This window comes from Nannospalax galili, unplaced genomic scaffold (assembly GCF_000622305.1).
Source record: "Nannospalax galili isolate Female #2095 unplaced genomic scaffold, S.galili_v1.0 scaffold50, whole genome shotgun sequence".
NCBI lineage: Eukaryota > Metazoa > Chordata > Mammalia > Rodentia > Spalacidae > Nannospalax > Nannospalax galili.
In genome coordinates, this window is record NW_008328749.1 from 145,520 (window position 1) to 162,155 (window position 16,636).

Here is a 16,636-nt window from a genome sequence, read left to right on the forward strand (position 1 = left end):
GGGGAGGGGGAGGAGGAGGGGGAGAAATCAGACTTGAAATACTTTTTCTCTCTTCAGCCTAATTAAGGCAAGATATCTCTAGGCACTTTTCTGAGAACTTATTACCGTGCTTCCTCTCAGACGTCCCAACAAAGAATAATTCAGCCAAATATGATGGCCTCATGTAGACAGAAAACTATTATTGCTGGAACTGGGCACTAAATTCTCAAAACAGAAACACTGAAAATTGTAGTGGAAGTTAGACTGACAAATTCAGCGATATATTATTCTCCCTACCCCCTCCCCACAAGTCATACTTAAAATGGCATATGCACTTAAGGGCATTGTTTCTCAGCAAAGATATTAGGAAATGTTAAACAGAATATCAGTAGCTCTAGATGTATAAATTTATAGAACAATCTAAAATAGTTGTATATATCAAAAGCCTTTGTAATTTCCCTCTTATAGATGGACTGAATGATACGGAGGTTATATCATTTTCAGAAAAAATAAGTTTGTTCTTCATTGGACTGTTGCTTCTTTTCTCTGTGTCCTGGTTATGGATTTCAGCTCTAATTTAGCTAATCATGACAAAAGCCAAGTTTGATACCAAAAACATGCTATTGACTGAAAACCCAAAATTATTGTTGCTAAAATATTAGTAGCAAAATTGTACAAGGTTGATAGTATCCATCTGTTTCCCTTCCTTGAATCAGTCTCCACTCCCTAGTGTCTTTTCTTTCATTGTACCATTTCCTTTATCCTGACCCTGTCCAACTTAATACTAAAGTTGTTTTTCCTTACAGAAAACACAATATGGTACTTGAAACACCTCTATAGCTACTTTTCTTTCTCTTCTCACTTACTGTATTCTTGACAGAACAGTATTTCATCTGATTCCTCACACTTTCTCTACATTACTCAACTCTTTGCATCTGGCTTCTGGTGGGACCATACCACATCAACATAGTTACACCATCAGCCTTGCTAAACTTTATTTTTTAGTCCTTATCAGCATTCTCTGTGAGAAACTTGACACCCACAACTATTTCCTTCTTGAAACATTTTTTTGTGTGTACATGTGCATATGCTCATACATGTGCTCGGGTGCACATGTGTATGGACACACATACATGTGTGTATATGTGTGTGTCTACATGTAGAGGCCAGAAGTCAACCTCAACTGTCCTTCCTTAGAAGCCATCTACCTTATTTTTTTGAGACAGGGTCTCTCATTGGAAACGGCTTGTGATTAAGCTAGGCTGGCTGGCTAACAAGCCCCAGGTATCCTCCTGTCTCTGGCTCCCCAGTGCTGGAATTGTATGTGTGCCACCACACCCACAGGTTCTGGGATCAAACTCAAGTCCTTGCGCTTGTGTGGCTGGCACTCTACTGACTGAGTTCTCTCTGGCTCCTTAAAACAATGTCTACAGCATCTGTGTTACCACTCCTGCCTTTGTCTTATGATCTCCTTCTCTTGTGTTCTTTCATATTTTCTTCCTCCTCTGCCCATTCTTTACATTTCAGAGTTTCCTCTTTGATCTTCTTCAAGTCCATGCCACAGTCCTGTCCTGAGTGATCCCTTCTATGTCTATGCGCATGCTTTTAATAATGTCCAAATATTTGTGCAGCCAATACCTCAGCCCTCAGCACCAGCCTTTTATACAACTGTCTATGGGGGAGACCTCGTCTCATTACATGAATGCTTATACCACAATAAATTTACAGTCAGTGTGATCAAAATCTGCCACCTAATACCTCTGTGTTTCCCAAATTTATTGACTATCAGTGTCATTTATTTACCTGTTGCCTTCAGTGAAAACTTAATGATACTTAATTTCTCGGGTATGTTCAAATCAAATTGCAAATCCTGCCAATTCTGACTCCTCCACCCTCCTTGGAGCCTCCCTCTCTCCTTCAGTGCTCTCCTTCCTAGTTTCATGAGGTGGATCTCCTGGATAGGCCTCAGGGAGTGCTGGGACTAAAGGTGTATGCCACCATGCCCAGCCAAGTCTGAATTTCAAAAATGTAATTGTGTAATTAATTTGTACCAACTGCCCTAGAAATTTTTTGAGAATTTCATGCACGAGTATAGTATGTGCATTGCTTTCACCCCTGCCCTCCAACTCCTCCCATGTGCCCCCCTTACAATTTGTCCCGTTCTTTTATTATTATTGTTAGATAAACATACATGCATTATGTGTGTGTATGTGTGTGTGGCACCAAATTCATTTAGTGGTGCTCTCATGTGCATTTTATTTATTTTTTTAATCAAGAGAATTTGATCCTAGATTTCCTCTCCAACCAGACCTCCTGTCATGATTTCTTGTGCCTCTTTCTGACGTCCTTCTGAACTGTTTGCTGTCTTCCAAACATATTAAACTTGCCCTTAACTCAAATAGAGGGCACATAATGACTAAGCCTGACTCCTAAATCCTTCATCAGGCTTCAGGGTTGAGTACAGATTTAGTCTTCTATGTGTAAAAGCCAAGATTCTCTATTAGCTTATAACGTTCTGGGTGCACTTGGTAATTAGTGCTGATTAAATTCTATTGTCATTCTATCAGAGTGTAAACTATCAGAGACAGCCATGTAAAGCTAAGCAAATATAGATCACGGACAATAAAATTTACAATGAAAAGTTTCATTTTGCAAGAATCATATCCTCTGAGCAAGGTCTCAAAAATATTGTGTACCTTCAGCATGTTCTAGAAGCTACAAGTGCCTCATAAATTGCAGACAATTCTGTTTTCATTATCAGATTGAGGCTGAAATGAAAAATATCCTACAGTCCTGATGTGCTGCATATGTACCAGCTTAGGTAAGTACATTTCAAATAAATCACCAAAGAATCCAGAATTTTATACCGTGTTTTACAAAACATAGCACAGGAAGGAAACTTTATACAGTTTATCCTATTTGTCAGCCATTCATTTTTTTCATTTGACAGTATCAAGCTTTGAGAAAAGTTTAAGAATTTACAGATGTGCATGGACAATTCTGTCATATTTAAGACTAATTCTAGATTTACAGATTCCCCCAGCCTAGTGTTTCTATCCACCTCTAGAATAATACCCCAAAAATCATTTAAGGGAACCTGGTGCATTTCAATAGGAAAAGGGCTCTTAACCTCTGAGTCATCTCCCAGCCCCACAGAAGGGTTCTTATCAGGAAGAAGTGTTCTTCATGTAAAATGCCACTGCTGAAGTACTTTGACCTGCCTTCTTTGTAAGATTACACTTTCAATCATTTAAAAATGCTTGAAAGGACTGGAGAGATGGCTCAGTGGTTAAGAACACTGGTTGCTCCTGCAGAAGACCTAGGTTGTGTTCACAGCACCCACATGGTGGCTAATAATCATCTGTAACTCCAGTTCCAGGGAATCCATTTGGGTCCCCATAAACACAGGCATGCATATGGTACACAAACATACATACAGGCAAAACACTCATAAATATAAAATAAAAAATATAAAAATAACAAAATAAAAATGCTTAAGATACTCAGAGTATAAAACTTTAGACATAACCCCACAAGTTAGACTGAAAGTGATCTCAACTCTGCACATTTCAACCAAAATATTTTTCCAATTCAATTGCATTAATTTTAAAAAACTATTACATCTGAGGTTCTAAACTGATATAAATGGTGATTTGGGCTTCTGTTAGTCATCCGCCTCATCACTGTGGAGAAATAGTTCACTGTTTACTTGGCTCCTGACTTCTGAGGTTTCAGGTCATGGAAGAATAGCCTGTAGTTCTTATGCAACAGGACATGTTAGAGAACATGTTACATTCATAGAGTAGAGAGAACCAGAAAAGGGCCAAAAACAAGGCCTGCCCCTCAAAAGCACATCCTCAGTCATCCACTTCCTCCATCAACCACCTACCTCTTGATGTCACATTCAGCTATGAACTCATTGGTGGTTTAACACATTGGTGAAGTTAGTGCTCTCATGATTGAACCGCCTCTCAACAGCAACAAACACCAGCAAGCAACAAAGCCTTCTATACATGAGTCTTTTGTGTGTGGCAGGCTGATGTTTTACATCTAAGACACAACAGGTTTTACCTTATATCTTATTTGACTGAGGTTATCCAATATTATCAGTTTGTATTTTGCTTACTGAAAACATCGTTCAAAATGATGTGGAAACAAATACACCCCAACCCGTGGACAAATGGAACTGAATCGTTCACTCTATTAAGCTTTTCAGCTATCAATTACTTGAATGTTCTGAAACAAAAAACACACATACACACTACACAAACACACACACTGGAAAATGGTGCAAAGGAGATAGTCAAGGAAATTCATTTCTAGAACCACCCAATCTGGATTAACACCCCCATCCCAGTTATCTATTCTTGTGAACTTGAGCCAGTTATCCATGTTCCCTATACCTCAAAATCCCTTAGAAATGAAAATGTTCAGTATCTACCTCTAACAATTGAATACCATTATAAAATAGCCACTGAAACATAGTAAAATAAACATTAGCAGTAATACTAAAATAACTGTTGGCACTGCTATTTCTGCTATTAAAAGTCTGAATCTAAACTAAGAATATTTCCTTACCAGTATATGTCTTCCAAAGAATATATAATATCATAAGAGCAATTCCTTAAATTATAGAGAATAGAAATCAAAATACAAGTTATTTGTGGTATGTTTTCTAGAGTTAAAATTATATCTGTACTGTTGCTGCTAAATTATCTTCACCCCCATTTAAGTGAATTCAATTTCTCTTTAATCACATATAATCCATATATAATAACTATATAGATTTAAAATCTAAGTACAATCAGGCTGTTATAGGCTACCCTTGAAGGCAGCTTAAGTTTTAATTAAGGATCAAGGTTTAGGAAGCTATATGATCATTTCTGCCTGGATTTGTCTTTCACTGGGCTGTGTTATCTTCAGGAGATAGCGCCTCAGGAAAGCCTCAGAAAGCAAAGTAGGGTAGACAGGACAGTTCAGCAAGGAAAGGCACTTGCTCTTAAGCCTGACGACCTGAGTTTGATCCCAAGAATCAACATAGCAAGCACAGAGACTCCTGTGCTTCTGACCTTCACACACATGCCATGTCCACTCACACAAAATAAATAAATGAATAAATAAATAAGTGCAAATGAAAACAATTTTTAAAGAAAACAAACAACACTAAATTAGCATATTTCAAGAGATTTCTTCTTAACATAATAACTTTCAGGAATATTTTAATGCTAACTAAATTGAGATAAACTCAATTTTAACACAATAACACATCAATGAAGATTCTAAAATATTATTGATTATTCTGAATGATAGTCATTGTGTTTATCTCCTACAGAATTTCTGTGTCATTTCACTTAGCCAATATTTTCTCTGACTTTAAATTAATCCTTTAATTTCCATACCACTCAATTGTTTGGCCATTGAAACACATTTTGACCATCTGAATAGAAACCCAAAAATAACTTACATATTTCATCCATAAATTTCAACAAAATGCATTTATCTTTTGAATCCAATTTATTTTAGCCACATATTTTAGTCATAATCATACCCTGAAATGAAGAACTATAACATCTAATTATATCCAGATGGCTATGTGCCTCTGAAAAGGGAAATTCTGCCTAACTCACAAGGTTACAGGATTGGAGCACTTGAAACCTGAACTCTTGACACTGCAACCTAAGCTTTTCCACTAAATTTCAAGTAGACTGCTTCTTGGGCTCCAGTAGTTCTTGGGCCCCAGGGAGACTTCTGCAGCATTATTGAACAACCCTGAAGTCATTCAATTAACAGGAATATTGCTCCAAGATAACTGGGTTCCCATCATGAGCTGCTCTGCTCCCGGGTGTTCATTTAATGATTCCTGACTAAATGCTGAGTATTTTCTCCCAAACAGATTAGTCTTTTCATTGTATTTTAAATGGGAAGATATTAATTTTCATTTGTGATTGTTGACACTGAACACTGTTATGGCAACTTTAGCTGGTCATGTATTTATTTTTTCAGTGAAAGTTCACTGCTCTCTAACTGGAGATTTAAACAGAAGATGACAGCTTTTGTCTCCAGGTGTTCTGAGCCTTAGTTATACCTCTGATTCACGTTTTACACAATCCACAGTTTCATTCTATGTCTCACTTTATCATCAACTGAAGTTGTCATCTTTACATTTAACCTCCTGAGCAAGCCTTCAAGCCCCCAAACTGACACTCTATTGGAGAGAGAATTACTTTCTTAATCTTACAAAGCCAGGCCTTTTTCTCCTTTCTTCTTTAGAAAACACTTTAGCATCCCCTGAATTGTCATGTCAAGGCATTTCCTTACCATGTAGGATCAAGTTGGGTGAAAAATATTTTAGATACTAGAATGCACAGACAGCTTTCTGTGAGGGAGACGTAAAGTGAAGTTAAAGGAGAGAGGAACATATCCGTGTCTTCCACCCCATCCTCACCCCAGGCATAAATCCCCTGAAAATAAAGGCAGATGAAGTTGTTTCTGATTCTATTAGAAAAGAAAAAAAATAAGGGCAAATGCATTTTGCTATATTAAAACACACAAAATAATTTTATTTACAAAAACCAACAGCAAACAAATAAACAAAAAAAAAACCCTTATACTCATCAATGTCTTACTGAAATAAAAACTGCTGAGCTCTTTTCAGTTCCATGACCAGGGACTATATTTTTCCAATTTCCAAAACTGTGACAAAATATCTGAGATAAATAACTTGTTAAGGGAAAAGGTTAATTTTGTCTCACAGTTTGAGGTGTTATATTCCATAATGTTCATGTGGTCCCACTGCTTTTAGGCTTCAATGCGAGTGGTGCCAGATGGCAGGGCTGGAGAACACATGACAGAACATGCTGCTCACCTCAAGGCCAGGAAGCAAAAGGAAAGAAAGGAAGAGGAAGTCTCTTGAGTCACACTCCTCAAGGACACATACGCCCTCAGTGATCTAAGAGCCCGACTGGATGCCACCAAAGGCACCACCCCTCCCAATAGTACCACCTTGAGGATGAAGCCTTTAACACAGGAGCCCCTTGAGAGAGAGTCAACATCCAAACCACATCAAAAGCTCTTTTACTATTGATTCTCTTTTACTCTGATAGTGTTATCTTTCTAGATAGACAGTCATATAGATCATGAATATCAAGAGAAAAAATAACAGAGGATCATGTACTGTGTACCTTGATATATCAATAGGGATGACTTTTTGCCTTTGGCAGTGAGGAATTTTTACTTTTAAATTCTGAACCCAAGAGATGGACTATACTGGACATATGGCTCATTCTAGACATGTCTTTTTTACGATAAGCACAAAAACAATTTGACCCTATATGCATCTGACTATTTCTCTAATAATTCATTTCCATTGTTCTTACAGACCTAGAGCTGGAACCACCTGGAACATAGCCACTGATAGCCAAATCTAAGCAAAACCACAGTTTCCAGGAAGATCACCAAAATAATTCCAATTTTTCCTGACTACAGTGTCTTCATATAATAAGTGTGATGAATTATAAAAATTAAATTGAAATATATTGCAAACCATAAGTGTAACTGAGAATGATGTTGCTCTTCAAAGCTGTTCCTGAAATTCACAAAAGCACCAGGCAATCTTAACCACAGAAGCCAGGCTTTCTTCTGGAGCTCTGCCATTTCTCTTTAAAAGACTCGAACACTAAGTATTAACCCTACAATTTCCAAGGGACTAAACGCCATTCCCTGAGTACTTTTCAGACTTTGTAGGTACCATTAAGGAAAAGTTAGCCTTCCCTCTAGTACACATAGCCTGGGATAGCTAAATTCTTAAAAGCAAAATAAAACACCTCCTGGGACGCCTCTCTCACTTTCAGCAGCAAGAAGCAGGCATTGATTGTGTAGGATCCTCTGCCTTGCAAATGGAAATCTTCACAGTATGAATGGAGAGGGGAGACTTGAGAATTTTTTTATTTTTGATTTGGTTTTTCATTCTTCTAAAGACTCCTAAGAGTAATTTAGCAAGATAAGTTCTAGAACATCACAAATTTTCACTTTAACTCAAATTACCATGTACTTAAAATATACATGAATTTCTACATGTGTCTTTGCTCAAAGAAAATTAAGGTACTCTAATTCTATATTCTACTTTAGAAGACAGACATATGTTCAGAATAAATATATCTCTAAAACTAATTTAAGTTGAAGAAAACCTTCTACACGTAGAGTTAATTGCACCAGGGAATTTGAATTCATCTAATGGAAGATACAATCCTACAGTAAAAATGAAGTGTATTTTATGGAAAATACAATCAGTAACAAGTTAAGCACAATCAGTGCTTTCCCTTTTTATGATTTTAACTGCAACAGGAGTTTTGTTTTGGTTTTTTTAAGCCTTACTTAATGTTCATAGTGCTGAAAGGCACTATGCACACTACTGGAAGGAAAAAAATAATCATCAACCATATCCAGCTGTGAATCCTGTGAACTATAGTAACAACTGACCTAGAAAGACATTCCCATCCATGCAATAGTGGCACAAATATTATGGGAGTAATCAACCACCCTTTAATTGGATTTAAGGTCCACTTCCTAGAATGGAGCCCATACCTGACATATCAGGCTTAGAAACTAGGGGCTAGACTGATCACAGAACCTAGGGGAGAACCTAATATTGGTTTTCTACTAAATAGTTATTGTATTAAACTGAATCTTAGCAACTTATTCTTACACCCTGTGGGTGATGTTCTTACACATTGCATCTCTCAACTCTCACCAAACATTTTCTTATGCAACAGATTGTGATTAACATAGAAATCTACAACTGGCCAACATACAGAAAACAAGAGACTGCAGAGTGCTTGTCCCTGAATAGCACACCTATTTCAAACTTCTGCCTCCCAAGGCTTAGAGATCATTGCAGAAGAAGAGGTAGACAGATTGTAAGGACATAAGGGGGAGGATGACCACAAGGAAAAAGAATCTTCCAGACACCTGGTCAGTTACACATATGAACTCACAGCAATGGCGAGGACATGTACAAATCCCATACAAGTTCAAACCAGAAAAAAAAAATCACAGCATAGACATGAGAAAGTGTTTAAGAAGCTCCAACCCAACCTAAGGAACTTTTGACAGCAGATGGCTGCTGGGAGGGGCAGAGACAGTCTCTTTCAAGCATGAGACTCTTGGTAGGTTAACCAGGCTCAAGTGGATGGACTCACACTGAAGGACATTGGGTGACACAATTATACTCTATAGGCCTTATTATATATACAAAACAGTGCATTAAATCGGGCACTTTTAATAAGGGGAGGTGCAGATAGTGGTGGGGATCTAGATACCATCAAATTATATTGTATGAAAAGTACAAAAACTCAATAAAAAGAAAAAAATTTAAAAACCTTAATAATGCTTCAGATAACTCCAAGAAGTAGACATCATTGATGAAATATGAGAAGGCAGACTCTACAAAGACTCAAAGTCAGAGTCATCAAAGAATAAAACAGAGACTTGCCTTCCATCAGCATTCCACAGATGGGTAGTGGGCACACTGGAAGGATAGATTCTTTAGTCAAATTAGATTTGAAAATAGACTATATCTCTTATTGGCATCATGATTTACTGCATAGAAGTCACCATTTCCAAATTTATTTAACTACTAACCCCTTTTTGTTAGTACTAGCCAGAATCACATTTTGGAGAATTCTTCCCTATTCTTATATAAGAAATCACATTCACAAATCTTTCATGAACTACTGCTAACTGATGCATTTTGGTCAAGGATTTTTATACTTCATTAGGTAGAACTGAGTCTTTTTGTCACTAAGTAACGAATAAATTTTACATGATTGAAGTGGTATTTTCACTGACTTCATTGAATAAATTTTCACTGATCCAAATGTTCCGTCACTTTAGCATAAGAGGTTAAGTTTAAATTCTTTTTTTCCTTATTTTTAGTATTATATTATGAATGTTTTCCCTGTATGTATGTAAGTGCATCACATGCCATGCATGCAATGGCTGTGCAGGCCAGAAGAAGGGTTGGATTCCCTGGGCTTGGAGCTACAGATGGCTGTTAGCTTCCATGTAGGTACTAGGCACTGAACCCAGCGCCTCTGCAAGAGTAGACAGTGCTCTTAACCACTAAGCCATCTCTCCATTCCCTTAAGTTTAAACATTGTGTAGGTATTTATACACTGTTTTTCCACTTCCTATGAAACACCAGTCCCTTGATATGGTACTGTCAAATATGCTCACTCCCTAAGTGCTGCCTAACATTGAAGAAATGCTTTTCAATTTTCAACTGCTGTCAGCCACAGGTGAATCCACTAAGTAATTTTACATAAGTATTCAATTATTTTATACCTTTAGGCATCACCTTTTTCCAGGCCCTCACCATACAGAAAAGAAATTCAACTGTGTTTCTAAGAATGACATTTGCAAGTTGTGTCAGGATCCTCAAAGGAACAACAGGAAATAGATTAGTTTTAGGTTATTGGCTTACCTGATTGTGGAGCTGGCAAATCTGCAATCCACAGTACAGGCTGAGGGTCTAGACACTCCAGCAAGGCTTCCATGTTATACCCAAGGTAGAATTCTTTCTTAGAAACGTATTTCTTTTCATATGGTCTGCAATGGATTGAATGATTCTCCCCTTTCCTTAAAGTTGGCTGATGGTAGGTGTTAATCACACTGTAAATTCCTTATAATATCTATGTTCATGCTTCACTGAACAAATTCTCACCAAAGCCTACCCTAGTTGATGTTTAAAATTTAACCTCACACAAGCTTTCTGTTATTGTCATTTGTAAAGCTTAATGTCTTCCATAGTACAGTACTAACGTCCCATGTTTTCTGGATGCCTATACCATCACACAGGTGGCTCTGTCCTGAGACCTGAGAATCATCACCTTAATTAAATGGTCTTCAGAAGGATTAGCTTATGATAATCTCACCTTGAAATTATGGAGAAGCTTTTTGTGTCATTTAATTTGATAGCAATAAACTCAGGTAACCCAAGAATTTGAGTAATGTTGATAATTTGTCCAATTTCTGTTGATAAAGAAATAGCTAAAAGCAAACAAAAGAGCTTAAAAATTGTCTTTTAAGTCTTTGAGGTCCCCTTGCAAAGCTGTCTGTAGGCTCTGATGCCTCAGATTAGAAGCATATGGAGAATTATAGAAAAAAAAAACTATTATTGCCCAAGCACCCTTCAGAAATTGGGTTAAGAGCCAACTTCTTGAGTAAATCCTGCTGTGTCACCATGTCTGAAAGGCCACATAAGAAGCTTGCTGCCCTCAGCCAAATTGGAAAAAAGAAAGAGCACGAGATCAACCAACTGCTCTCAGCTGTTGGTTAAGCAGATGTTCATACTGAGCAAGGGCAACCATCCAATGCAGCATCATCTACAGCTGCTACTGCATTTTCATGTTGACTCTTAATTACAGAACAAAGTTTTCGGCTTCCAGTAAAGAACTACTAGTCATGGATAAACAAATCGAAAGATTTCCCTTTCCAAAGGCTACTTCATCCTTGTCTATTTCTTCTGATATTTGAAATATTCTTATTTTATAAGTTAAACTTTCTAGCAAATATCTACTTAGCCATCTTAGACCCCACTCCAGCAGGAGTTTGGGGTTTTATACTGCCTCTATCCCATAAGAAAGATTTATTGCATAAATTAAGTATCTGGGTCTACAGTCTTCAACCTCAGAAGAATAATCATGGCATTACACCTGTTGTGTGTGGCGCTGTATAGTCTCAGAATGTGCCTGGTTCAAATAAAACCCTTTGCTTCCACCTTGTGGATGACATGTCTAAATGCAGATGACTGCAGAAATGAATTCTGAAATCAGATCTTTTCCATATTTTTAAATTATTTTTAAAATCTATACAAAGTACTGTGCTTCATCAATTTGTTTTGCTGATTTGTCTTCCTCCCTGTTCTCCCCAGTTCCCCTGCCCTTCCTTGTGCCCTTCCACTCCCAGTAGCCATGTATGTGTTCACCACCCCCGCTCCTCAACACGGCTTTTCCCCTTCTCACAGTCCCCTTCCTGGTTTCAGAGCACATGCCTACTTATTCATTCTCTCTCTCTCTCTCTCTCTCTCTCTCTCTCTCTCTCACACACACACACACACACACACACACACATTAAAACAGATCTTAATAAAATTGTCAGCACAAAAATCATCTGGAATATACTTTGCCCTACAGCTCTGTTTAGAATAACAAGAAAAGCTAACAAATTTCCAACTTTTAGCCTCAGTAACTAATTTTAACAATTATGTTAATTTGATAACTTTGTACACACAAGTCAAATATTTCACCCAGAGTTTTCACTCACATCTTGTTTCTGAGATTGTTCAAATTTTGATAAAGCATCAGGTCCATTTTCTTTCAAAAGCTGGCATGGTAAGCCGGGGATATGGAGCTGTGATGGAGCACTTGCCTAGCAGGCAGGAGGCCCTAGGTTCAATCCCTAGCACAAAAAAAAGCATAACACTGCTAGTGAAGTGTGAATAACTTCTCTATATGGAACTCCTGGCAAGTTTAAGATAAGAAAAAATGTTTGCAAAAATACTAATACTTTATTTTTAGCACGCTATTGTTTTGCAAAGTACTTTCGAATCTGTAATCCCATCTATCCTTTATAACAAGCAGCTGAGGGAGATAACCCAGGTCCCATTACGTGTAATTTAGACATAAAATGGGTTCCGTGAGATAAACATTCCAGTACTGTCACATGCTGGTAAACAGGTGAGACCACCACGTAGCACTTTCCTTGGTCAGGCAGAACACTTACCACTCTGTAACTGTGCTGACCTAGCCACATGTTGCCCTGAAAGAACAGTCTAAGCCAATGACATTTATAAACAGCTTAATACAATGACAAACAGCAACAAACACATTTGAGGTTGACTGAGGCAGAATTTCTGCACCACTTGCAGTCAGACAGTGACCAGGGATGGGGCCATCTTAAACACCATTCCATTCACACATTCAGCACTTGGGCTGGAACAAATCAACGAGCGCGGGTCTAGAATACATAGGGCTCCTTTGATTTTCCCTCCTCATAGTAGTTTCAGAACAGCCAGACTTTGACATGATGACTGATGGCTTGCTGCAGCAGAAGTTGTCCTTTCTAACTGTCTGAAGTACAAAAGAATCCTTTTCATCTCATTGTATTCACCAAGTAACTTCAAACCCATCCAAGTTCAAGGGAAGGGGAAGAGGCTGAAATTAGGTAAGTTAAGTAATAAAGAATTTAGAAAATTTCAGTGTCACCACATATATAATGTGTCCATTAACTCTTGGGGTAGGTACTGCTAGTATCCCTAAATCATAAATAAGGACATTGGGGCATAGTATGGCTAAATAACCCTTTCAATGTCAATTGACAGAAAAAACAAACAAACATAAAAATAACAGTGTGAGAATGTTTTTGGATTCCATAATCAGGTATGATATTATTACTCTCTTTCTGTAGTGCCCTCTCGATAGGGAAACTGGTGGCTGGATATACACACAATTGTGAGTAATGTTTTGATAACTACTGCAATTATCAGGTAAATAAATGTTTCTTAGGAAAATGAGGTCTAATAAGGCTATGCTATGCAGAATTCATATCTTTAAATGAACACTTATGCAGCTCTTGGTCTGCATTTGTAAAGCAGTTCTTAGTATTAAACCAGCTTCTAGTCTGCTGGGAAGACAGACACGTAGACTGATGATCCAGAGAATGAATGTCACAGGAAGCCAGAAGAGGATCACTGAGGATGAAATGAAGAGAAAACTTAGCCGGTGGCTGCTTCCAGACTTGGACACTGGAGCAGTCTCCTGAGGGTAGAATGGTATTCTCTCTCTTCTGTTAAGACAGCTCAGGGCAATCACCTTCTTGTCTGCAGGGACCATGCGCCTTCCATCATTTCTCCCCTGCATCTCACCAGCCAAGTCAGTTTTCTTGAAATTCCATCTGGGTGCTGAAGCTTGAGAAAATAAAAAGAATGCATCTCTCAACTCTTATTGTAAAAGATTTGGTTTAATATTTAGGTTAACTTTCAGGAGGGTGGGAAGATGACACATCACATAATTAAATTAAACCATCCTGTCACTGTCTATCTGTCAGGCTCTGGAAAACCTACCTGAACAAACAGGGAGGAGGCAAACAATGGCTCCCAAGGGGCTCAGCTTCCATCTCTGGACTCCTTGTTGTGTGATTGGAAATCCTGCTTCAACTTGAACTTTCCTCTTGGTCTCCAGAATTCTGATAGCCACAATTACAATCTAGCTCTCTCTCTCTCTCTCTCTCTCTCTCTCTCTCTCTCTCTCTCTCAGGGTCTCACTATGTAATAACCCAAGCTGGACTGGAATTGGAACTCACCACCCCAGGCTAGCCACAGTCTCATAGCAATCTGCCTGCCTCTGCCTCCCAAGTGTCAGGATTAAAAGAATGCAGCCCCCCAACCAGTCCATGTCTTATTTTTATATTATCTTTCGGTTCCTTTCATTGAATTTGTTATTACATTTGATGTATGTAATCTTCAAATTGGACTAATAAAATTATTGAAGTTTCTTATTCTTTTTCTCAGAAATGTTTGCTTTTGAAAAAAGTAATAAATGCTGGCTAAAAGTAGAAGCCAAAGATATTGGTATAAGTTTTAGATGTATATGTTTAGAAGAAAGTATTTTAGACCAGTAAACTACTCTGAAGACTGAATTCCATCAGGTGCATGAGCCATTTCTGCTTGAGAGACCAATCAACCCTGGAAGGGCCCTATTCACTTTACAACTGGCTCTTGCCTTAAACAGTATTGTTTCAAGTACTCTCAAAGACAGTCATTGAAAATATGAATTCATAGAAATACATAAATAAATGGGAAATGGACAACTTCCTAAAAGCTAAATGTGTTAAGAAAGGAATGATAAGGATGAAACTCAAAATACTGAGGAAGTGGGTGCTATTTGTCCCTGCTAATCAGGATAGGACACCGGCAGTAAGGACACAAGACGGCCCAGGAGGAGCTGGTCTGCCATAGGGAGAGTGTACACTGGAATACAGCCTGGCTGTTAGGAAGCAAAATAGCTGAGGGATTTGGATAAAGCTTCAGAGGAAAATGCGAAAAGCAAAGCTCGAGCATCACATATGCACATCTGTTTGCTTGGGAAGTTCTTGGGTCAACATTTTTATCATGAGAATGTAGCAAAACAATCCTTAGGCAGGTAAAATAATTTTAAATCCACTCTAAATCAAATGAAAACTTCCTAAGTAGAAATAAAACCACCAACATTTTTAAAAACTTGCTTCCTATATCAGCAATCTGGGAAGGAGTTCATAAAATAGGTATAGTATAAAATTCATCAGATAAAAATAAACAGCTTAAATTAAGAATAAAGATAAGCAAAGGTAATGTAGAGGGGGAAACTAGTTTTAATCTCTAAGTTTTCCCCATATATTTCATTATATTCATACTTTGCTGTCATTTGAAATTCCCAATTATGGAGGCTGAAAGTTAAACCAACATTCATACACAGTCATTACTCCAGTTGTTTCTGAGTAAGAGGCAAAATCACAGTGTGAACAAGCATCAGCTATTGCTCAAAAGACTGAAATGATGCCCAAAAAATAATGAAGTCAGTGATTAACTCTGCTTTGATTTGATTAAAATAAACCCAATACTCTTATTAATTAGCTATTATATAAGGTCGGTTATTAATTGGCACAGCAGGATTTCAAAATGACTGCTTTTGACCAGAAACATGGAGGAAAAACTTCTAACAGGTGAAAATGTTTTAAATGCATTGTTCTTATCATGGTTAGTGTAGAACATCATTAGAGAAAATAGAAATGTAGCTCTTTCTTCTATTTCTTACTGATCCCTAGAACAAACCATGAAACTAAGGCATGCTGTGGTTGAAATATTTGAATGAAAAGAGATACCATTGATCTCAGAAGCCTGCCTCTGATGCTGTTCACTATAGCCTCTGCTGAAGATCATGAGCAGGAGAGCGAATAGCAAAGAGCTGGGCTTGTGTCCAGAGAAGGGCTCTCACAAGGTGCCTATTGCAACCGTAATTTCTAGCCACACCTCCCTTAATGCTCCAAAAGACGTTAGGCCATCACCGGTGTTTGTGTGCCTTACAAGAACTTGAGGCACAGGAAAGACAATAAATAACCCTGCAAACTTCACCATCTTTAACTTGTAAGCCTACAAAATTCAAGCATCCTCTGCTCTTTAATATGAAATACAATACTCTGATTACTCCCCATTAGAAATTGATTTGTGCAACTGCCAACCCAGGGTACAATTTAACAAATTAGGAATAAGGTTCAGATTTTGCATTCCATCCTACTCACTCCTTAACAAAAGACTCATTTGTCCCTTTTATAAACTGTTAAGATCCTCACCGATGGGGACATTTTCAGAATTAGGTTCTTGCACCCATACCTAGGTAATTAAATTATTACATGGTCTCCTTTAAAACTCAGGTATACCCCAACTGTAAAGCAACTACACTGTTAGTATTAAGTGAAGTTTTGTTAGAAGGTTATGTTTCCCCTGTCACCATGCTTCCCAGACTCTATTTTAGTTTGCTCCATCCTCATTAAGGAAAGAGAGAGCTTGTGGTTCCTATTTGTATTCTGTGGGTAGAACAGAATGAAAAGAGATCTCCAAGGAGAT

At 37.8% G+C, this 16,636-nt stretch overlaps 1 protein-coding gene across 1 annotated transcript in view; it reads left to right on the forward strand.

The window, feature by feature from the left end:
• Positions 1-7,527, forward strand: part of Gc (GC vitamin D binding protein) — a 38,732-nt gene extending 31,205 nt beyond the window's left edge. Inside the window, exons 12-13 of the mRNA XM_008829251.3 lie at positions 2,741-2,800; positions 7,358-7,527. Of these exons, the coding sequence (XP_008827473.1) occupies positions 2,741-2,776 (36 nt within the window). The 3' untranslated portion in view covers positions 2,777-2,800; positions 7,358-7,527. The remainder of the gene's footprint in view (positions 1-2,740; positions 2,801-7,357) is intronic.
• The last annotated feature ends 9,109 nt before the right edge of the window (positions 7,528-16,636 follow it).